Source organism: Loxodonta africana, chromosome 1 (genome assembly GCF_030014295.1).
Source record: "Loxodonta africana isolate mLoxAfr1 chromosome 1, mLoxAfr1.hap2, whole genome shotgun sequence".
NCBI lineage: Eukaryota > Metazoa > Chordata > Mammalia > Proboscidea > Elephantidae > Loxodonta > Loxodonta africana.
The window spans coordinates 160,013,979-160,032,682 of record NC_087342.1 but is presented as its reverse complement, the minus strand read 5'-3'; the positions used below and the strand labels follow the sequence as shown (position 1 = coordinate 160,032,682).

Here is an 18,704-nt window from a genome sequence, read left to right as displayed (position 1 = left end):
TTTTTTTTTAAGTGATGTTGTACAGATGCTTTTAAAGGATAGCCACATTAAGAAAAGCCTACTAAATGATATCTGGAAGAGTTGGAAACTTTTTAGTGTTCAATGTTCATGTAAGAAGGGACTTATACTCAAATTTAACTTTTATTTGCAAGATACCAAAAACTAACTGTGTATGTTGCAGTTTTGTTCAGTAAGTAAATTTAAAGGTATGCAATTTCCTGCTTCTAAGTTAGTAATATCTCTTTTAGTTTTAATTATGATTTATTTTATTACTTTTTCAGAGCATGTTGTATATGGTCATCAGTTTATGAATCTGGCAGGTGACAATTTAACCAATGTCAGTCTATTTGAAGAACATTGTGAAAATCTCCTCTGTGATTTAATAACCCTGTCACTCAACAAGTATGACAAGGTAATACTTTAAGAGTTTATTTATATTTTTGAAACTTAGTGACAGTGGTCAATCCTTAACTCATATGATTTAATCTGGAAGAATTTAATGTAAAATGGTTAGTTTGTTAATCTTAATTTTATATTTATTTACTATTATCTGGGAACTGACTGAGAAAAGGATTTTGATTTGAACACTTAAAACTGGTCAGAATTAGTGTCTTAGAGCTACTTTAAACACAATTAAAAAAAAAAAAAGCCTTTCCCATGTTGTCAAAAATAAATAAAAGCAAGATGTTTATTATCTTGACTGGAAGTTTAACTTCTGTTCAAGCAGGAGAGTCCAGGTCTCTAATCACCTATTGTATTGCTATTATATAATGATAAATGAGTATTTAAATAAACTTGGTTGACAAAATTTAAGGAAGTTTTTGTTTGCTTATTTTCATAACTGATCTAGAATCATGAGGGAAATGACATATTAAAATGCAGTTACTGTAGGATGTTTAGTACAGTTAATGATCTAAATGTGCCACAGAACATACTCATTTTCAGGAGATGTATGATTATAGATTATTAGTTATTTCAGATTCAGTCTTTTGGGAAAATCAGGATTTATAATTTTTTAAGGTTTAGATTAAGATTCTTTTATGCATTTATTATCCCTCTTTTAAATTTAATAATTATGTTTGAAATTAATTAGTAGATTAATGAGATATAGTAATATTCTAATAGATATTATTTTACTGTGTTATGTTAGGTCTGTGTAACATCTATGAAATATCGAATACATTATAAATTTTAGAAGTCTCACTGTGCTTGCAAATATAGTACATAGTTTCTATATTATCCAGTAATATCCATTGAGGATATTTCTGTTAAAAAAAATGATAAATTAGAAATTCCTAAATCCTTGTAAATGTATAATATTTGCTGTTTAATTTGTCTTAATTTTTTTTTACTCTGCTTTACAGTGAATCAAAATTAATTTTTTAATCTTTTCATTAAATAAGACATTTAATTTATTGTGATAGATGGATTAGATCAATGTCAACAAACTATGGCCCATAGGACCAAATCCAGCCCATCACCTGTTTTTATAAATAAAGTTTTACTGGAACATAGTCCTGTCCATTTGTTTACCTGTTGTCTGTAACTACTGTTGCTCTGCAATAGCAGTTTAACAGTTATGACATTCTGTGTGGCCCACAAAGCTTAAAATATTTACTGTCTAGCCCTTTACAGAAGAAGTTTGGTGAGCACTGGCTTAGACGATTAAAGCAGAGGTATTTTTGAAGTTGAAAATAAAATTCATTCTGTACTTTTGGATGTAAAGTGGAAATGTATTTTTAAAATTAATGAAGTAGCACTTTTTTATAAATAATTCTGTGTAATTGAGCATAAATTTTAAGTCATCTAAATTATTCTTTTAAAACATTTTGAGAGAAGCATGGTTGCTGTCTCTTATGAATACCTCATTTTCCTTCTTTACCACAGATTAGACCTTCAGAGGCATTATTGAGTCAGCATTGCCCATGTCCATGCATTAAAGAGTTATGGGTTCTACTCATTCATCTCCTAGACCACAGAAGTAAATGGTCTCTCTCAGGGGTAAGTTTGGAAATTGATATGTTATTCTCTTATATTGAATTTATTCAATAATTTTGGCCAAGGAAAATCTTATTAGTGTATTTTTATGCAGATAATGCATGCCTTCTATGATTTTTTGCCATCCGCACACTCCACCTCCCTGAGGTATTTTCGTAAGTGCCACTAAAAAAATTGACATAGTGGCTCTTATGAAAATAACTCTAGAGGGAGGGCACAGTTGACGAATGTAGAAGGCATGCATTTTATTTGTGTAAAAATATAGTAAGTTCTGTATACTTAGGCAACAACAGCCACGAAAAAGAGATTAACTGAGTGCTGTGTACCTCCTTAATTTTTGAGTTCCAGGATGGCAGTGCAAACAGTGAATGCACTTGGCTACTAACTGAAAGGTTAGCAATTTGAGTTCACCCAGAGAAGTCTTGGAAGAAAGACCTGGCAATCTATTTTCCAAATATCAGCCATTGAAAACCCTATGGAGCATAGTTCTACTCTGACATACACGGGGTCACCATGAGTTAGAATCAACTCAACAAAGTTCTACTCTGACATACACGGGGTCACCATGAGTTAGAATCAACTCAACAGCAACTGGTAAAAACTAAACTTTTTAAGCCTAAAATGAGTAATGCAAAACATCTGGGAAAAGTACAAGATTTGAGTCTCTTATTTTCTCAAGTACTTTTCTTGTTCTGTCAGGAATCTTTTAAACTAAAATGTTTAATGCACTCTAACAATTCACAAAACATATTAGAGGATATGAAATTAATAAATATAGGTTTATGTTACTCAATTTTATAACTTCTTATTTTAAGGAGGGAGGAGGTAGAGCACAAAGGGGAAGATGGGACTTTTGCTTTGTTTTTTTTTTTTCCCAGCTTACTTTGAGTCAGATCTTCACAATGGGACTTTATTTCAGGTGTTCTTGGTTAGTTGTGTGCCGTTCAGCCTACTCTTACTCATAACAACCCAGTGATCCTATAGGGCAGAGTAGAGCTGCCCCATAGGTTTTCTTAGGCTATAATCTTTACATGAGTAGATTGCCATTCGTAGAAGAAGAAAAATACCTGTAAGCCTAAAAACACAAAAAAGTATAAATAATTTGTTATGAAATTATCTTAAATGTGGCTTATGGTATGTGAACAAAGTACTTAGGCATTTCATGGATTTTTTAATTTCCCAATTTTCTACAATTTCGGGTTTGGTTGCTGCTATCTGATAACTAATAATGAATCTGCATTTTTGCAGACTTACAGGTACTATATACATTTTGAGTCATTACTTTAGCACTAAATTTGATAAGTATAAATTTATGTGTTTTTACCTGTAATTGAATAAAAAGGTACCAATCACAGACTATAAAACAACCACATTTGGTGTGTTTGGAGGTAAAAGAGCCAGCCTTGAAAATGAGCAGGATAAGAATTTATGAAGTATGGTAAAATGGATGGCAGAACTTAACAGAAATGAAAAATATAGTAATTGTCATTTGAAACTCATTTAATGGGCTCAACCACAGGTTAGGTACAACTGAGGTAAAAAATACTGAACTAAAAATTAAGACTGGAGAAATTACATACAACACAGAGACAAAGGTGGAAAATATGAAAGTGTGGCTAAAAGAAATTGAGAATACAGAGACTGTCTTAATATACTTACATTTATATACATGTGGCAAAATTTTAAAAAGCAAAGGAATAATTTATCATGAAAGTCAAGATAGTATTTACCTCTCAATGGGAGACAGGAAGATGTGATTGTGGCGATATATAGGGGTTTTCTAAAGTACTAGTCATACTCTGATTCTTTTTCTGTATTTATTTTATTGTGGTTATATATATATATATTTGCCAGTGCCTTCACCAAAGGCACCGAAGGTATTGACAAAAAACAAGCCTCCAAAGAAAGGTGATCCAACCGAATACGGAAGTTATTGAACGATATCATTAATATCACACATAAGTAAAATTTTGCTGAAGATCATTCAAAAGCAGTTGCAGCAGTACATCAGCTGGGAGCTGCCAGAAATTCAAGCCGGATTCAGAAGAGGACGTAGAATGAGGGATACCATTGCTGATGTCAGATGGATCTTGGCTAAAAGCAGACAATACCAGAAAGATGCTTACCTTTGTTTCATTGACTATGCAAAGGCATTCAGCTGTGGAGATCATAACAAAGTATGGGTAACATTGTGAAGAATGGGAATTTTAGAACACTTAATTATGCTCGTGTAGAACCTGTATGTAGAATAAGAGGCAGTCCTTGAAACAGAACAAGGGGATACTGCATGGTTTAAAATCAGGAAAGATGTGCATCAGGGTTGTATCCTTTCACCATAATTATTCAATCTGTACGCTGAGCTAATAATCTAAGAAGATGAACTGTATAAAGAAGAATGCAACATCGGGATTAGAGGAAGGCTTATTAACAACCTGCGATATACAAATGAGAATCTTGCTTGCTGAAAGCGAGGGGGAGTGAAGCACTTACTGATGAAAATCAAAGACCGTGGCCTTCAGTAGGGATTGCACTGTAACATAAAGAAAACAAAAATTCTCACAACCAGACCTATAAGCAACATCATGATAAACGGAGAAAAGATTGAAGTTGTCTAGGATTTCATTTCACTTAGATCCACAATCAGCACCCATGCAAACAGCAGTTAAGAAATCAAACTACCTATTGCATTAGGAAAATCCGCTGCAAAAAAACCCAAAAAACCAAACCCACTGCCGTCGATTCCAACTCATATACATCTTTTTAAAGTGTTGAAAAGCAGAGGTATAACTTTGAGGACTAAGGTGCACCTGACCCAAGCCATGGTATTTTCAGTCGCCTCATATGTATGCAAAAGCTGGACAATGTATAAGGAAGATCAGAGAATAATTTATGCCTTAGAATTAAGGTGTTGGTGAAGAATACTGAATATACCACGGACTGCCAGAAGAATGAACAAGTCTGTCTAGGACAAAGTACGGCCAGAGTGCTCTTTGGAAGCAAGAATGGAGAGACTTGGTCTCACATACTTTGGACTTGTTATCAGGAGGGACCAGTACATGGAGAAGCATATCGTGCTTGGTAATGGAGAAGGTCAGTTAAAAAGAAAGACCCTCAATGGGATGGATTGACATAGTGGCTGCAAAAAACAGTGTCAGGCATAGCAAGGATTTTGAGGATGGCAGAAACCAGGGCAGTGTTTCATTCTGTCATACATGGGGTCACTATGAGTCAGAACCAGCTTGACGGCATCTAATAATAACAGTAAAAACGTGTATATGTTGAGCCCTGGTGGCACAGTGGTTAAAGCATTCAACTGGGAATCAAAAGGTAGGTAGTTGGAACCCACCGTCCTCTCCGTGGGAGAAAGATATGGTAGTCTGCGTCCATAAAGACTTACAGCATTGGAAACCCTGTGGGGCAATTCTACTCTGTTCTACAGGGTCTGAGTCAGAATGGACTTGACGGCAGTGGGTTTGGTTTGGTTTTTTTATATATTTGTGTGTGTATGTGTGTGTGTGTATAATAATAAATTTACTATTTTAATCATATTTAAGTATACAATTCAGTGTCCTTTTGTGTCTGATTTATTTCACTTAACAGAATGTTTTAAAAAAATTCGTATGTGTCATAGCATGTAATGGAAGTTCATTTCTCATTTCATTATGAATATTCTATTATACTTATGTGCCATATTTTATTTATCTATTCATCTGTTGATGTTCACTTGGGTTGTTTTCACCTTTTGACTGTTGTGAATATCATAGGCTTATTGGTCATTTCTTTATTGTTAAAGAAATGTCTATTCAAGTCATTTGCCCATTTTTTAATTGAGTTGTTTCTGTTTTTGTTGTTGAGTTGTAGTTCTCTATGTATTCTTTATATATTAAACCCTTATCAAATGTATGATTTCCAAATATTTTCTCCCATTCTGTAGGTTATTTTTTCATTTTTCTTGATAATGTCCTTTGCTGCACAGTTTTTAATTTTTATGAAGTCCATTTGTCATTTTATTGTTTTGTTGCTTCTCATGCCTTTAGCATCGTATCTAAGAATTCACTGCTGAAAACAAGGTTCTAAAGATGTACTCTTATTTTTTCCTGTAAGAATTTTATGTCATATTTAGGTCATTGATCTCTTTTGAGTTAGTTGTCACGTATGTTGTGATATTTGGTTCCAACTTCTTCTGTATGTGGCTTTGACTTTTGATAGAGATTGTGTTCAATCTATGGATTGCTTTGGGTTATATTGACGTCTTAACAATAGTAAGACTTCTAATTCACAAACATGGGATGTCTTTCCATTTAATTTCTTTCAGCAGTATTTTATACTTTTCAATGTACAAGTCTTCTACCTCCCTGATTAAATATATTTCTAGGTACTTTATTATTTTAGATATTACATTCTAATTCTTAACCTGGGTATTCTTATTACTCCTCCTTAACTTGTGTATACGTGTTTTATATTCTCTTTTGTATTTTCTGTTATATTACAAAAATGGACGGAAACCCCTAAATCAAAGGTTATTGGAACTCTATCTTAATTTAACTGGATTATGTTGCCTCTATTTCTGTAGTCATTTTGGAACTGGATGAATAAACTGCTTAAAACACTCTTTGAAAAACCAAGTGACTGGAAACTACCTGTGCCTGTGATCCAGTCCAGGGATCCCTTTGGTTTTAGTTGGTGGATTATTACTCATTTAGCATCATTGTATCAGTTTGATCGCCATGGAGTACCAGATGAAATGGTAAGATCTTGTTTTATACTTTCTTACATTAGCAATTAGTATGTATTTTTTGTAGGCTAATTAGAACATAAATGAGCAGAAACAGCAACAAAGATCTTATAATACAACAGAGATCAATTCAGCCTCTAAGTCTAGAAGCTGTAGACCTTGCTATAAACATTCTGAAATATGTTAAATTCTTGTTTTTATTGTTTGTTTAAAGAAAAAAAACTTAACTTGTGGAAGACTTGAGATATAGTCTTGGCTCTGCCAATAAGTAGTTTTGTGACTTTGAGTAAATTACTTAAACCTTTTGAGCATCTGTTCCATCATCCAAGCCCTCATCCAAAAGACATGGGATTGGATTGGTTTACTGTACCAAAGGTTCCTTCCTCTTCTAAATCTATAAGATTTTAGAAAGGGAAAGCATATGTATCCAGAAATGAGTTATTTGTTCTGGCAAATAGTTACTGATAAACTGTTTCTTCAGAATAACACTTCTTTATGGGAGCTTTTTGCAAAGGTATTTTAATCTATTAAACAACGAGACGTTTCCTTCACATAGAAGACAGGTTTTTACTACTGTGTCTATTTCTAGTTAGAAACACTTTTTTACAGTGTTACTTAAATATCCTTATGAATAAAACCAGTTGGTAGATGCCTTTATCTGAAGCGTGTTTTTATATAATTTCTCCCACATTTAGAAATGATAGTATTGTAGTATTACATCATCCCATCATTTCATAAAATAGGCATCTAGAATCTGAAAGTCAGTGTGTCTGTGCTTTTTAAATTGGTCTTTTTTATGGATGTGTTTTCCCAAGTAGCCTGACCATCAGATCCATCTGTGAGATTTTTAAAATCCAGATTTCTAGGTCTCAACTCTGGAGAAGCTGATTTCATAGACGTGGTGTAGTTTGGGATTCCTTGTTTTTCAAAATTCCTTGGTTTTCATCCTTTACTAGGTATGAGAATCACTGTTTTTGTGAAATCTTGATGGATTTGACAGCTTTTCCTTTCTTTGGAAGACTGGTCAGAGTCAACTCTGAGGAAGCATTCATGGAATCTGAGGCTCAGTTAGTACTGAGATATACAGGGTCGCCATGAGTTGGAATCAACTCGACAGCAGCAGGTTTTATAGCATCACAGAACTGGAAAGAACCTCAGGAGGGCCTCCAAATGATCCCCCGTTAATAAAAGGGGATTCTAAGATGAAGTAAAATAATAAGTTATAAAGTCCTCTGAGAAGTTCACACACAGCTCAGTATCAGTGTGTTTAAGCATCCTACCAGTTTATTGAAGGAATCAATAGAATGAGCTTCTCATAGAGGATAGTGTCTTCTTTGTTTCTGTACATGAGTGTTTACCATGTTGATACACAGTAAACAATAAATGTTAACAGTTATTATTATTACTATAGTAGCCTTTTTATTAAATATTTTTGTGGATTTGATATGGTAATGTTTCACATCTTATAATTACTAGAATACTGAAACAACATTAAAGGAACTAAAAAAATTTACCTAAAATTCTAAGGTCTTAGCATAACTGTTTTTATTTCCCTGCCAACCATTCTTCCTCCATGTACATACTTCTAATTTTGGTCAATATATGTCGATGTGATAATTAAGTACTTACAAGTTCTTATTGTGTGATATCATAGTAATAGGTGCAGATGAGAGGATATATATGAAATAGATTATATTGCCCCTTGCATCAGGGAGCAGGCTTTTAGGTTATTAATGCTGGAGCTGCATTAACACATATTTGAGTCAGTGGTATATTTCAGTAGTGGTTGATAGTGACCCCCAGATACTCCCAGTGTGGTAGGTAATTTGGCCCCATTAATATATATCATTACTATTACTGTTGTAACGTTGAATTGCATTGGTATATCCACCCACGATTGCATAGCTGAAATCGCTCTTCTATTTCATACAGAGAACTCCAGAGGAGGTTATTGCTTTTATTAGCTCTGACTCAACAGAGTAAATAGTCTATGTTTGAAATAGCGTAGCCTGTGCCTTGTAGTATTTGTCAGCAGTTCCTGTTTGATTTTCTTTTGCCAGGATACATACATTTTTTAAAGTCTTAATTTTTAAAAATTATATAGAAGGTTTTAAAAGGAAAGATTACCATGATTTGAAAAAAAAAAAAAAAAAACTTCCGTATAAAAATAGTAAGGACGTATATGTTTGTATGTATCTGTAAACTAAACCTTGCCTTTACTCATGAGTCCACAAAAATCTCCAAATAGTTTTAGACTTCTTAAAGGCTTTTAAAGAAAACCTCAAGGTCTCCAGTTAATAATCGTTTATATTAGGGGTAATGCCTTCAGCTGATTGCATTTACAAAGAATTTAATGATTCAATTTTTATCTCAGTGATATGTTATGAAGTAGTTGAAAGAGTGATGATTATATCCATTTTACAGGTGAGGACACTGAGGTTTGTAGTGGTTAAATTCCACCCTTTCTTTATCACTTGAATAATTTAATTTTGGGGTTCTCCTAAGGGTTTCCCTTTATGAATAGGTCCTAGATAGGGTAACTGTAAAGGAGTCCTGGTGGCACAGTGATTAATCGCTTAGCTGCTAACTGAAAAGTTGGCAATTCGAACCCACCAGCCACTCCAGAGGAGAAAGATGTGGCAATCTACTTCCATAAAGATTTGCACCTTGGAAACTATGGGGCAGTTTTACCCTGAATTCTGAACCGTAGTGACCCTATAAAAAAAAAAAATTTTTTTTTTTTTTTATAGGGTCACTACGGTTCAGAATTGACTTCATGGCAATGGGTTTGGTTTTTTTGGGTGAGGGCAACCATGTGTTCTAGTTTGCCAGGCACAGTCCCAGTTTATGCTTTTAGTTCCCAGGTCCTATCTGGTTAGTTTTGCCCTTTACTCTCAGAAGCATCTCTGTTTAGTTGGTTAACTTCATGGTCGTTCTAGTCTAGGCATTTTGGGCCGTTTCTTTCAGAGTTTATATAGGATGTTAATTTTGGTCTGTGATATATTTAGATCAGAATTTTGAAAATTGCCGAATTTTTCCCCCCCTTATGATGTATTAGCACAGCCAACTACAGTAAGAAGATGGTTGTGCAGTAAGCATGCTTCATTCTATTAAAGAGTAATCTGGTGTGAGAGATGATATGAAGTAATAGTGGTTATTCATAATGTTCTTCAGCAGAGGAGTGCCTTAAGTCCTGTTATAACCATGGAGATATTACAGTTTTTAAATGTGAACTGCTTTGCCCTGAGGTTAATGTCAAATCTTTACATTTTAAATAGGTTTCGGATGTGGTTAATTATTTTTTTTATTTTGAAAGTTTCTGTAACTTTTGCTATATGTGGATTTAAATCACAAAACTAGCTGATTTCTTAGGATAGGCATATTAGGAAATTTTGGTATCACTTTTCATACTAGAGGGTTTAGATTTTCATACATTTCTGTTTAATGCTTTTCTCTCAACCTAGATGAGGCTGTGTTATCATCTCACAATCCCACTTACCTCTTCTAAAAACCAAATAGTGTTTAAAGAGTAAAATCACTTTTGGGCATTGCAGGGATCGGTTTAACATTGCCTCCCTGCTCAGAACAGAGTGCAGTCGGTCAGGCTAGCTGATGCTCATCTTTAAATGTCAGAACGACAGGCAGATAAAAATGTGAAATATAATTTTAAAATGAGAGTTGCACCAGGCTACCTAGTCTGCTGGAAGTGGAGGGGGAAGATCTATTTTATATTCCTGGTGAAGATATCACCTATACTAATGCTTAAGAGGGTGTCTTAGATTTTAGAGGTGGTACAAGAAATGTAAAACGTAGCCCCAAGTTGGTGACTTCTTACCTTCATTTCATCTTTGGAATTAAGTGAGGTATAACTTGGTACGTAGAAAAAAAATTGTTGCTGCTGATGAAGTTAAATTTCCCTGTTGAAATTCAGAAAAATTTATATCCCTTTGATACATATTATTCAGATTTGATTTGGACATGATATAGTTGTCATTCTTCCTTTGTATTAAGGTTTATTTTTGTTTTATATTATAGTCACAATACTGATCCATATAGTTGAAATTCTTCTGGTAAGAATTGCACTGCTTATCTATAATTCTTGTGATTCAAATATCTTGGTAGAGCAGAACAATTGAAATAAACTCATAAACGCTATCAAATTGTAAAGCTGAAACTTGAATTACATCTACCCTGTCATGTTTCTGCTTACTTGGCAATGAGGGTAAACTTTTTAAAATAGTTATGTAAAAAATGAACTGCTGAAAATGCAGGGAAAGCCTGCTACGAAAAAATCAGTTACTAATAGCATGGTATAATGGAAGGAACTCTGGCTTTGGGGCCCCCACCAACTTAGATTTGAATCCTTGCTCTGACTGTGTATGTGACTTTTCTGAGACTTAATTTGCATTATCTGTGAAATGGGAAAATGTTTCATTAGGAAGTAAAAAGTAAAGAGCCTGACACAGTGTACACACAGTATTGATAGAGCAAAATTATTTCCTTTCTGAGAGAATTTTAAGGCCAACTACAAAATTTGAGGGCACAGTCCCCAAGACCTCCCTCACATCTGAGGCCAGTTGCAGGTTCAGGGGTTTCCCCAAACCACCCTCATGTTTGATAATTCACTGGAAGGATTCACAGAACTCATTGGAAGCTCTTATACTCAGTTATTGTTTATTATAACAGGGGAAGGATACAGATTAAAATCAGTCAAGGAAAGAAGTGCATAGGGCAGAGTCCAGGAGAAATACCAAATGTGAAGCTTCTGTTGCCTTCTCCCTATAGAGGCAGAATGCGTTACTCTCTCTAGGCGTTGATTTGTGTCAATATGCAGAGTTATTGTCAACCAGGGAAGCTTGTCCAAGCCTCAGTATTCAGAGTTTTTGTTGGGGCTGCATTACCTAGGCATGGCTGATTCATTGATTACCCATGTGGTTGACTTCAGTCTCCAGGTGATTGAAATCATGTGATCCACAGCCGCCACCCTAAGTCGCATTGTTTGTCTTTCTGGTATGGCCAGCTTCCAGTGTAAGACTATTTTGGTAATCACGTTGTTGCTAATCACACTTTTAGACTATCCAGTATGATCAAAACCCACGAGTAAACAGACTCCTATCAGGTGTAACTTCCAAGGGCCCAGAGATTACCTCCAAAAAGCCAGGGCAAAGGCCAAACTTTCTCTTTCGGCAAGGCCAGATTCTTTTCTACTCACTTTCTCTCCTGATAAATGTTTTGCATTCAGCTTATTTACATACATTCATTTTAAGAAGTAAATAAATCTTTTGCTAAAAAATATCTAAATAAGTATGTTAGTTATTTCTGCATAACAAAATTTGGCAACTTAAAATAACAAGCATCGTCTCACACTTTCTTGAAGGTAAGGCATCTAGGATGGGCTTAGTTGGCTGGTTCTTGCTCGTGGTCTCTCATGAAGTTGCAGTCAAGCTGTCTGCTGCAACTTCAGTCTTGCCTGGAAGATTCACTTCTAAGCTCCCTGACATTGGCAGGAAGCTTCAGTTACTTATCACTTAGACCTCCCCCAGGGCATTCACAGCATGGCTTCCTTCAGAACAAGTGATCCTAGAGAAACAAGAGTGCTGTCAAGATGGAAACTGCAATGTCTTATAAGCTAATCTTGGATGAGACATACTATTACTCCTGCCATATTCCATTGGTCACAGACCAATCCTGTTACAGTGTGGGAAAGAATTACACAGGGCATGAGCACCAGGAGACAGAGATCATTGGGGGCTATCTTTTGAGGCTGGTTCTCAGAATCACTAAGCACCTTTATTAAGGAAATATTTATTTAGCGGCTTAGCGTACTTAGCAATTACGTGAGTGTTTCCCCACTCTTTTAAAATAAATATACTGAATATATTTTAACCCTTTATTAATCATTTGGGCTCATCTTGTGAACATATTTATTATAATAAGAATAGTAGGGAATGGTGGGGCGTTTTGTATGTTAAGACCTCTGGCTTTGCTTTTTGAGGTCTTACAGTTATTTTCTGTGCCTTTTGCGGGGAGGGGGTAAAAAATTAGTTATTATTTGATTCCTCTTGGAGGTTGTCTGGCTTTTAACTAGTAGCCACGTATTCAGACCATTAAAAATGATTATCAAGCAAACAGAGTGTCTTGTGAGAAGGTTCGCTGGGCTTTCTTGTTGAAATAGTGAAATTGTTTTCAGTACTTAGCCTTTGTAAAGTATTTTGGCTTTGTGAAAATCCCTCTTGGCTTTCTTTCTCCTTATAGAGAGTCTTCTAGATAGTTGAGATTTCTCGGTAAGTGACCTTTGGCAAAATAAGGTAGCACGGTATAAATTTTTCTTTTATTCTGTGTAAAATTTTTGTTGCTTTGCTTACTAGAGTAGGATGTCTGGGAACTATTACACATAAAATTAAAGAAAAAATCTCCAGGGAGTAAAGAACAGAACAGGAAGAATACCTAGGGCATAAAAGCTCCAAAAATACTATAGATATGTAAAGTTTTTTTTTTTCTTGTTAGATTACATCTGACAGAAAAAAATAAATATTTGTTAAAGCATTTATAATTTTATAAAAGCACCACTGTTTAATAAAACAGCTTCTGGTAGGGTTTATATTGGATTAAAATACTTATAAATTTTTTTCTAACAAGTTTGTTGACTAACTCTTTGCCAAAGTAATATTAGACATTCAAGAAATAGCAGTGATGTCTGGTGATAGAGGAAATGTTTGTACTTCACATTTAATTTACTATACCATAATTTTAAATGTGTGCAATGAAGAGCAATAATTTTAACATAACATATCTCCCCCTTTCTAGAGACAAATGGAATCAAATTGGAACTTTGTAGAAGAACTGCTGAAAAAGTCCATCAGTATTCAGGTATGCATTTAAAATAAGACAGTTTGTGGACATTATTGAATTTTTATGTTACAGATATTATTTATAAGAACCAGGCAAGCTATTAAAATGATTTAAATAACAAACTTAGCTTACTTTTTAAAAACTGGACATAGAATCATAATTCTGTGTCAATGAAGAGTCACTGTACTTAGTTCCTACTAGTGCCTGTCCTTTAAAGATTTCTTGTTATTAACAGTAAGTTCTCAGTTAAAGGATAAAGATAATTATCCTAGTTGGCGACTTTGACAAAATATATTCAAAATAAGTGGTCGATGCTTTGGAACTATACACTGACTTGATGATAGCAAGACTCGAAGACATGATGAGGGAGATAGTCAGTGGCATTGGAATTCAGCTATCCTCATCACAGCAGGAAGGTGACTTGCCTTGCTGAGCAATTTGTCTTAGAGGCTTGCATCCTACTCTAACTGATAAGGTCCTAGTTTCCGAGCCCTCATTTCATACCTTATCATTTTTCTTTCTGCAGAGCTGTTAATGTAGTGCTTCATGGCCCAGAGGTCAGACTTGACCTCTTTTTAAAATAGTTTTAAGTATGCTGTTCATCACATCTTTAAACATGTTGTTGCTCTGTAGATTTGCTATTACATTTTGTAATATAAGTTATCATTTATGTAGTAGTTTAAAGAAAATTAAGTCAGTGTTTTTTAATTTGGGAAATAAATTACTATTCTGTTAATGAAGATTGTTTAAAAAAACCTGAAGGAAATAAGAAGAAATACGGTAGTGTAATGTTGCTTTTTCATTGGATGGGTATAGTAGCCATATCTTTGAAAATTAGTTTAATAGCTTGGAGTTTTCTTTTTCCTGTTTTCTGTGATAACTCTTAATATTTTTAGGTGAAACATATGAATGCATTTAGTTATATTATGACTTTTCTAATTACAAGCTAAGAATTCTAGCCTAGACTGAAGCCCAAAAAACACGTAAGTTGTATGGAAAACAAAAGAAATATTATCCTTTTAAAATGCTTACCCCTACCACTTGAAAAGTTTTTGTTTATCCCTTTTTTTGTTTCCTTATTTCTTTTAATTGGGCTCCTTTGTTCTTTTTGGGAACTTAGTGATTTAGCAACTCAAAAAATTTCTTAAAGAATGCAGGGAATTTAAAAAATGGTCATTATCATTTACTTCAGGTATTAACCCAATCTTTATGCCTTAACATAGCTTGATTAAAACCAAGTGAAAAGACTTTTCCATCCTTTGGATAGTGTTACTTTTGGCTGACAGTTATTCCACCTGAGATAGTAACTGGGAGCAGGTTTAATTTCTAAATTGAATTATAACTGTTCATAGCCTTTAAATTTCTTCTTCTGGCACAGTAGCAAATAGTGCATCCTGAGACACTTAAACACTCTCAATCTGCTTCTGTTATACTGTTAGTAAACATCCTTTTAGTTCAAACAGTGTATGAAATTTATAGTTTCCTTCAGCAAGGTTTTAGGTCACAGAGTATTTCTTAAGGAGGCTCTGAAGGTTCGTATTGGTAAATACACATATACCCAGTCATGGTGAGAGACAAACAGGAGACATGGTTTGTCATTGCTGCTGTTGCATAGACATGGTTTTTGACTAAAAGATAGAAAACTCTCTATGAACACTTTTAGTTGCTTGAAATTAATACCTTTTTTTCCTTTGGATTATGATTGCCTATAATTTTAATTTAAAGGAAGGAAACTAGTAATTTGCTTGAGAAAAATTTTTGGAATGTCTTAGTCAAATGTTCTAAAACTTATTCAGACACTACATAGTAAACTTTTACAGTACAACTACTATTTTTAATGGTGGCGTTAAAACTATTTTGAAGATCAATAATTCTCGCAAGTAGGTACAGTGACCAACCATCTGGGTTTGCCTAGGACTGACATTCCTGGAAAACAGGACTTTCAGTGCTAAAACTAGGAAAGTCCTGGGCAAACCAATCAGTCGCTCTAGAAAAAAGTGTAGTAGATTGTTTGTTTGTTTAAAGAAAGTACGGCTAATCTAAGACACTTTCTCTGTGAGTTTTAAGTCTGGCATAAAGTAAAAGTAATACATTTTATTTAGGAGAAGTAAATATTTGTAATATTTAGGAAAAAGTACTCCATCTTCTCAGGTATTCTCTCTCTTTTATCATGCCTTGATTTTGTCAAATTATTTTCTATAAGTAGTATAGGACTACTTGCTGGAGTTCTAGAAACCAATTTTGTGGGTGCAGTAGGTGGTCATAAAAAATATGTTTAGGTAGAGCTATCAGTTTGATTGTATCTGTTTTCCCCCTATTGAGGTAAATTAAACGCTGACCATGCTCATATGCTTTAACTTGATCTCCAACAGCGAGTCTCATTGCAATATTTAAAAAAAAAAAAAAAATCATTCCAAATATGTAGCAGTCTTCAAGTAAAATGGCAGTTTTAACTAAGCAGATAATCTGTTTAAAAAATCTTTTTCACCCAAGGGTGATCTGTCAGAAATAGATGCTGAGCTTTCCTTTAGTGAGGAGAGCAGCTGTTGTCTAATTTGATTACGGAGAGACAGTGGAATAGCTGTTTGAGTTAAAAACAGTTTTTAGAGATTGTGAACTGTAAACATTTATTCTATCTTTAAATAGCATTATTGTTTTCATATGAAAAAGGAAATTTTTAGTTTTATGGTACCTTCTTTTTAAAGACCTCATTATTTTCTGAGATCACAGAAGCAATATTCTAGTTTTATAAATCATGGAGCAGTATACAAGGAGATCCTAAACAAGCCTAATTTTTTTTAAAGTATTATTTTTAATTCATCAAAGATTCTTTAATTTAGAGAGTCTAAGACCAGAAACAACTCAGGGTGTGATTAACTTGGAATAATATGGGACAGTAATCTCCCAAATGCTAATTAAAAATCAGTATTTCTTGGGCAGAGGGTCTTGACTAGAATATTGAAGTCTAACACTCTATAATCTCTTTAAAATTGGGTTTAAAAATAAACCCAAATCAGATCGATTTTTAGAAACCATTGCCATTTAGCTTGCAAATGAATTAATTCTTTTGATGGTTTCTGGTAGGCTAGCTTTGCATGAAGAAATGTAACCAGTTTTTAAATATCCATTTCTATATAATAACTAAGCTGAAAGAGAAAAATGTGTTCATTTTTAGTTCAATGAAAGAATTTGACATGTAGAATATGCCCAAATTTAACATGCCTAAATTGAATCTTTCAAAATAAAGATACGAAGATATTATTTTAGGAAGAACTGAAGCAGAGATCAGGAGCAGGCACTATGGTATATTCTAGGGTAGCTTTATCTTGAACGCGCATACACACACACCCTAAGAAGAGGCTCTGGGATTGGGCCAGGCAGTTTTAAGTTCGTGTGGAGAAGAGTCTCATAGGCCGTTCTGGCTTACTAAAAGTCTTTAATCAGAGAATATGGATTTACGTGTTCTTAATCCAATCTCTGGGTTTAGATAGGGCTTGGTATTAATACTCAAAAAATTGGAATGTATCAGTTTAAGACATGATACTGTAAACCTGTTGCGTTTATTACTTGAACATCAAAAGGGTCAGCATTTTGCCTAAAAAAGTACATTTCTTTTCCTGTAGATAACAAAGTAGCTGTTATCTCTGCGCCAAGCACTGTACTTAGCCCTTAATTTGCATTCTTAATTCTTAAGACAGTCTTGTGAAGAGAAGATATTGTTGTTTACATTTTACAGATTAAGGGGCTGAGGCCCATAAGAGTTCAATAGTTTGTCCATATTCACAGTTAACTAGGAAATGTCATAGCTGGCATTTGAATCTCCATATATGTTTAACTCCACTATGTGCTACCTTGAAACATTTTCCTTCATAGGATTTTTAATAAAACTGTATTTTTCTTTATTATTTCTGTTTTGACACTTTGTTCTTACATGTTTGACTAGTAGTGCATTTTGGTTTCCAGATCTGTTTTGGTCATACTTGTGGAAAGCATCTCAATTTTCTGTATTTCTGCCCCCTCTCCAGTAAGTATATGATAGAAAATATTAGAAAGAACTTAGTATAGTCAAATGTTCAGAGATATTCTTCCCTACCCTGTTTCAACTCTTTTTTTCATTGTGGGTTTGAGCTAAGACGTCTGTTGCCTCCCCTACCCCTGACTATTGTATGTTCTTATCTCCCTAGCTACCTAGACTTGAAGATAGGCAAACCTTTTTCTCTGCAATTCACCTTATCTGTCTACCTATCTATCTGTGTGCACGTAAGAATTTTTAAGGAAAAATGGTTCAAAACAAAGCAATGATTGAATATGCAGAATGTGAAAGTATAGCATCTATAACAAACCCCGGTTTGTTTTCAATGACTGATTTTTCCAAAGTGGATTGCCAGGACTTTCTTCCAAGTGGATAACAAATACTATCAGTTATTGACTATCAGCTAAAAAAAGCATGTACTTTTCACGTCACACTCAACCAACTGATTTTTTCTCGGCCACTTCTTTTTATTTTAATCCAAAGCCAATAGTCAGAAAATTACAGGCATTTTTTTTTTTTTTTTTCCCCAGTTTTCCTTTAAGAAAGTAAAAGAATACCATATCTTATTTCTTCTTGACTGGGTACAGTGGAAGGAACATGGACTCTAGCCTTATAAAGCCCATGATTCAAGTATTGATTTGGTCACTAAGAGCAATCTCAATCAATGCCCACTAAATGTTAGTATATATATATATGTATGAAAAAATATATAATAGTACAGATAATATGTATTATGTATGTAAGAGTACATATACAATAAAAGTAGTGTGCTTTAATTCAAATCAGTAGTGTACCATAGAAATTGTGAGGTCAAGTTTAATATTTTCACAGTAAAATCAAAGAGTGTTAGTGATGGGCAGAACTTTGTCTTCTTTGGTTAAGTGAGTCTAATTGCCTGTTGGGGAAGCTAATTATCTTGCCCTAAGCCAGTAACTACTTGGTGAAAAGAGGTACCAGAACTCAGATCTCACTTTTGTTCATCAAACATTTATTGAGGGTCTTTGATAAACCAGGCACTGTGTTAGACCCTGGGGACACTAAAGTGAGTAGGACATTATCGCAGCCCTTAGAGAGCTCATAGAGTCT

The 18,704-nt window shown here is 34.2% G+C and overlaps 1 protein-coding gene across 1 annotated transcript in view; it reads left to right on the top strand.

Moving 5' to 3' along the window:
• Positions 1-18,704, top strand: part of MMS22L (MMS22 like, DNA repair protein) — a 152,398-nt gene that overhangs the window by 26,846 nt on the left and 106,848 nt on the right. The window contains exons 8-11 of the mRNA XM_023543655.2: positions 282-412; positions 1,888-2,001; positions 6,572-6,745; positions 13,541-13,603. Coding sequence (XP_023399423.2) covers positions 282-412; positions 1,888-2,001; positions 6,572-6,745; positions 13,541-13,603 — 482 coding nt within the window. The remainder of the gene's footprint in view (positions 1-281; positions 413-1,887; positions 2,002-6,571; positions 6,746-13,540; positions 13,604-18,704) is intronic.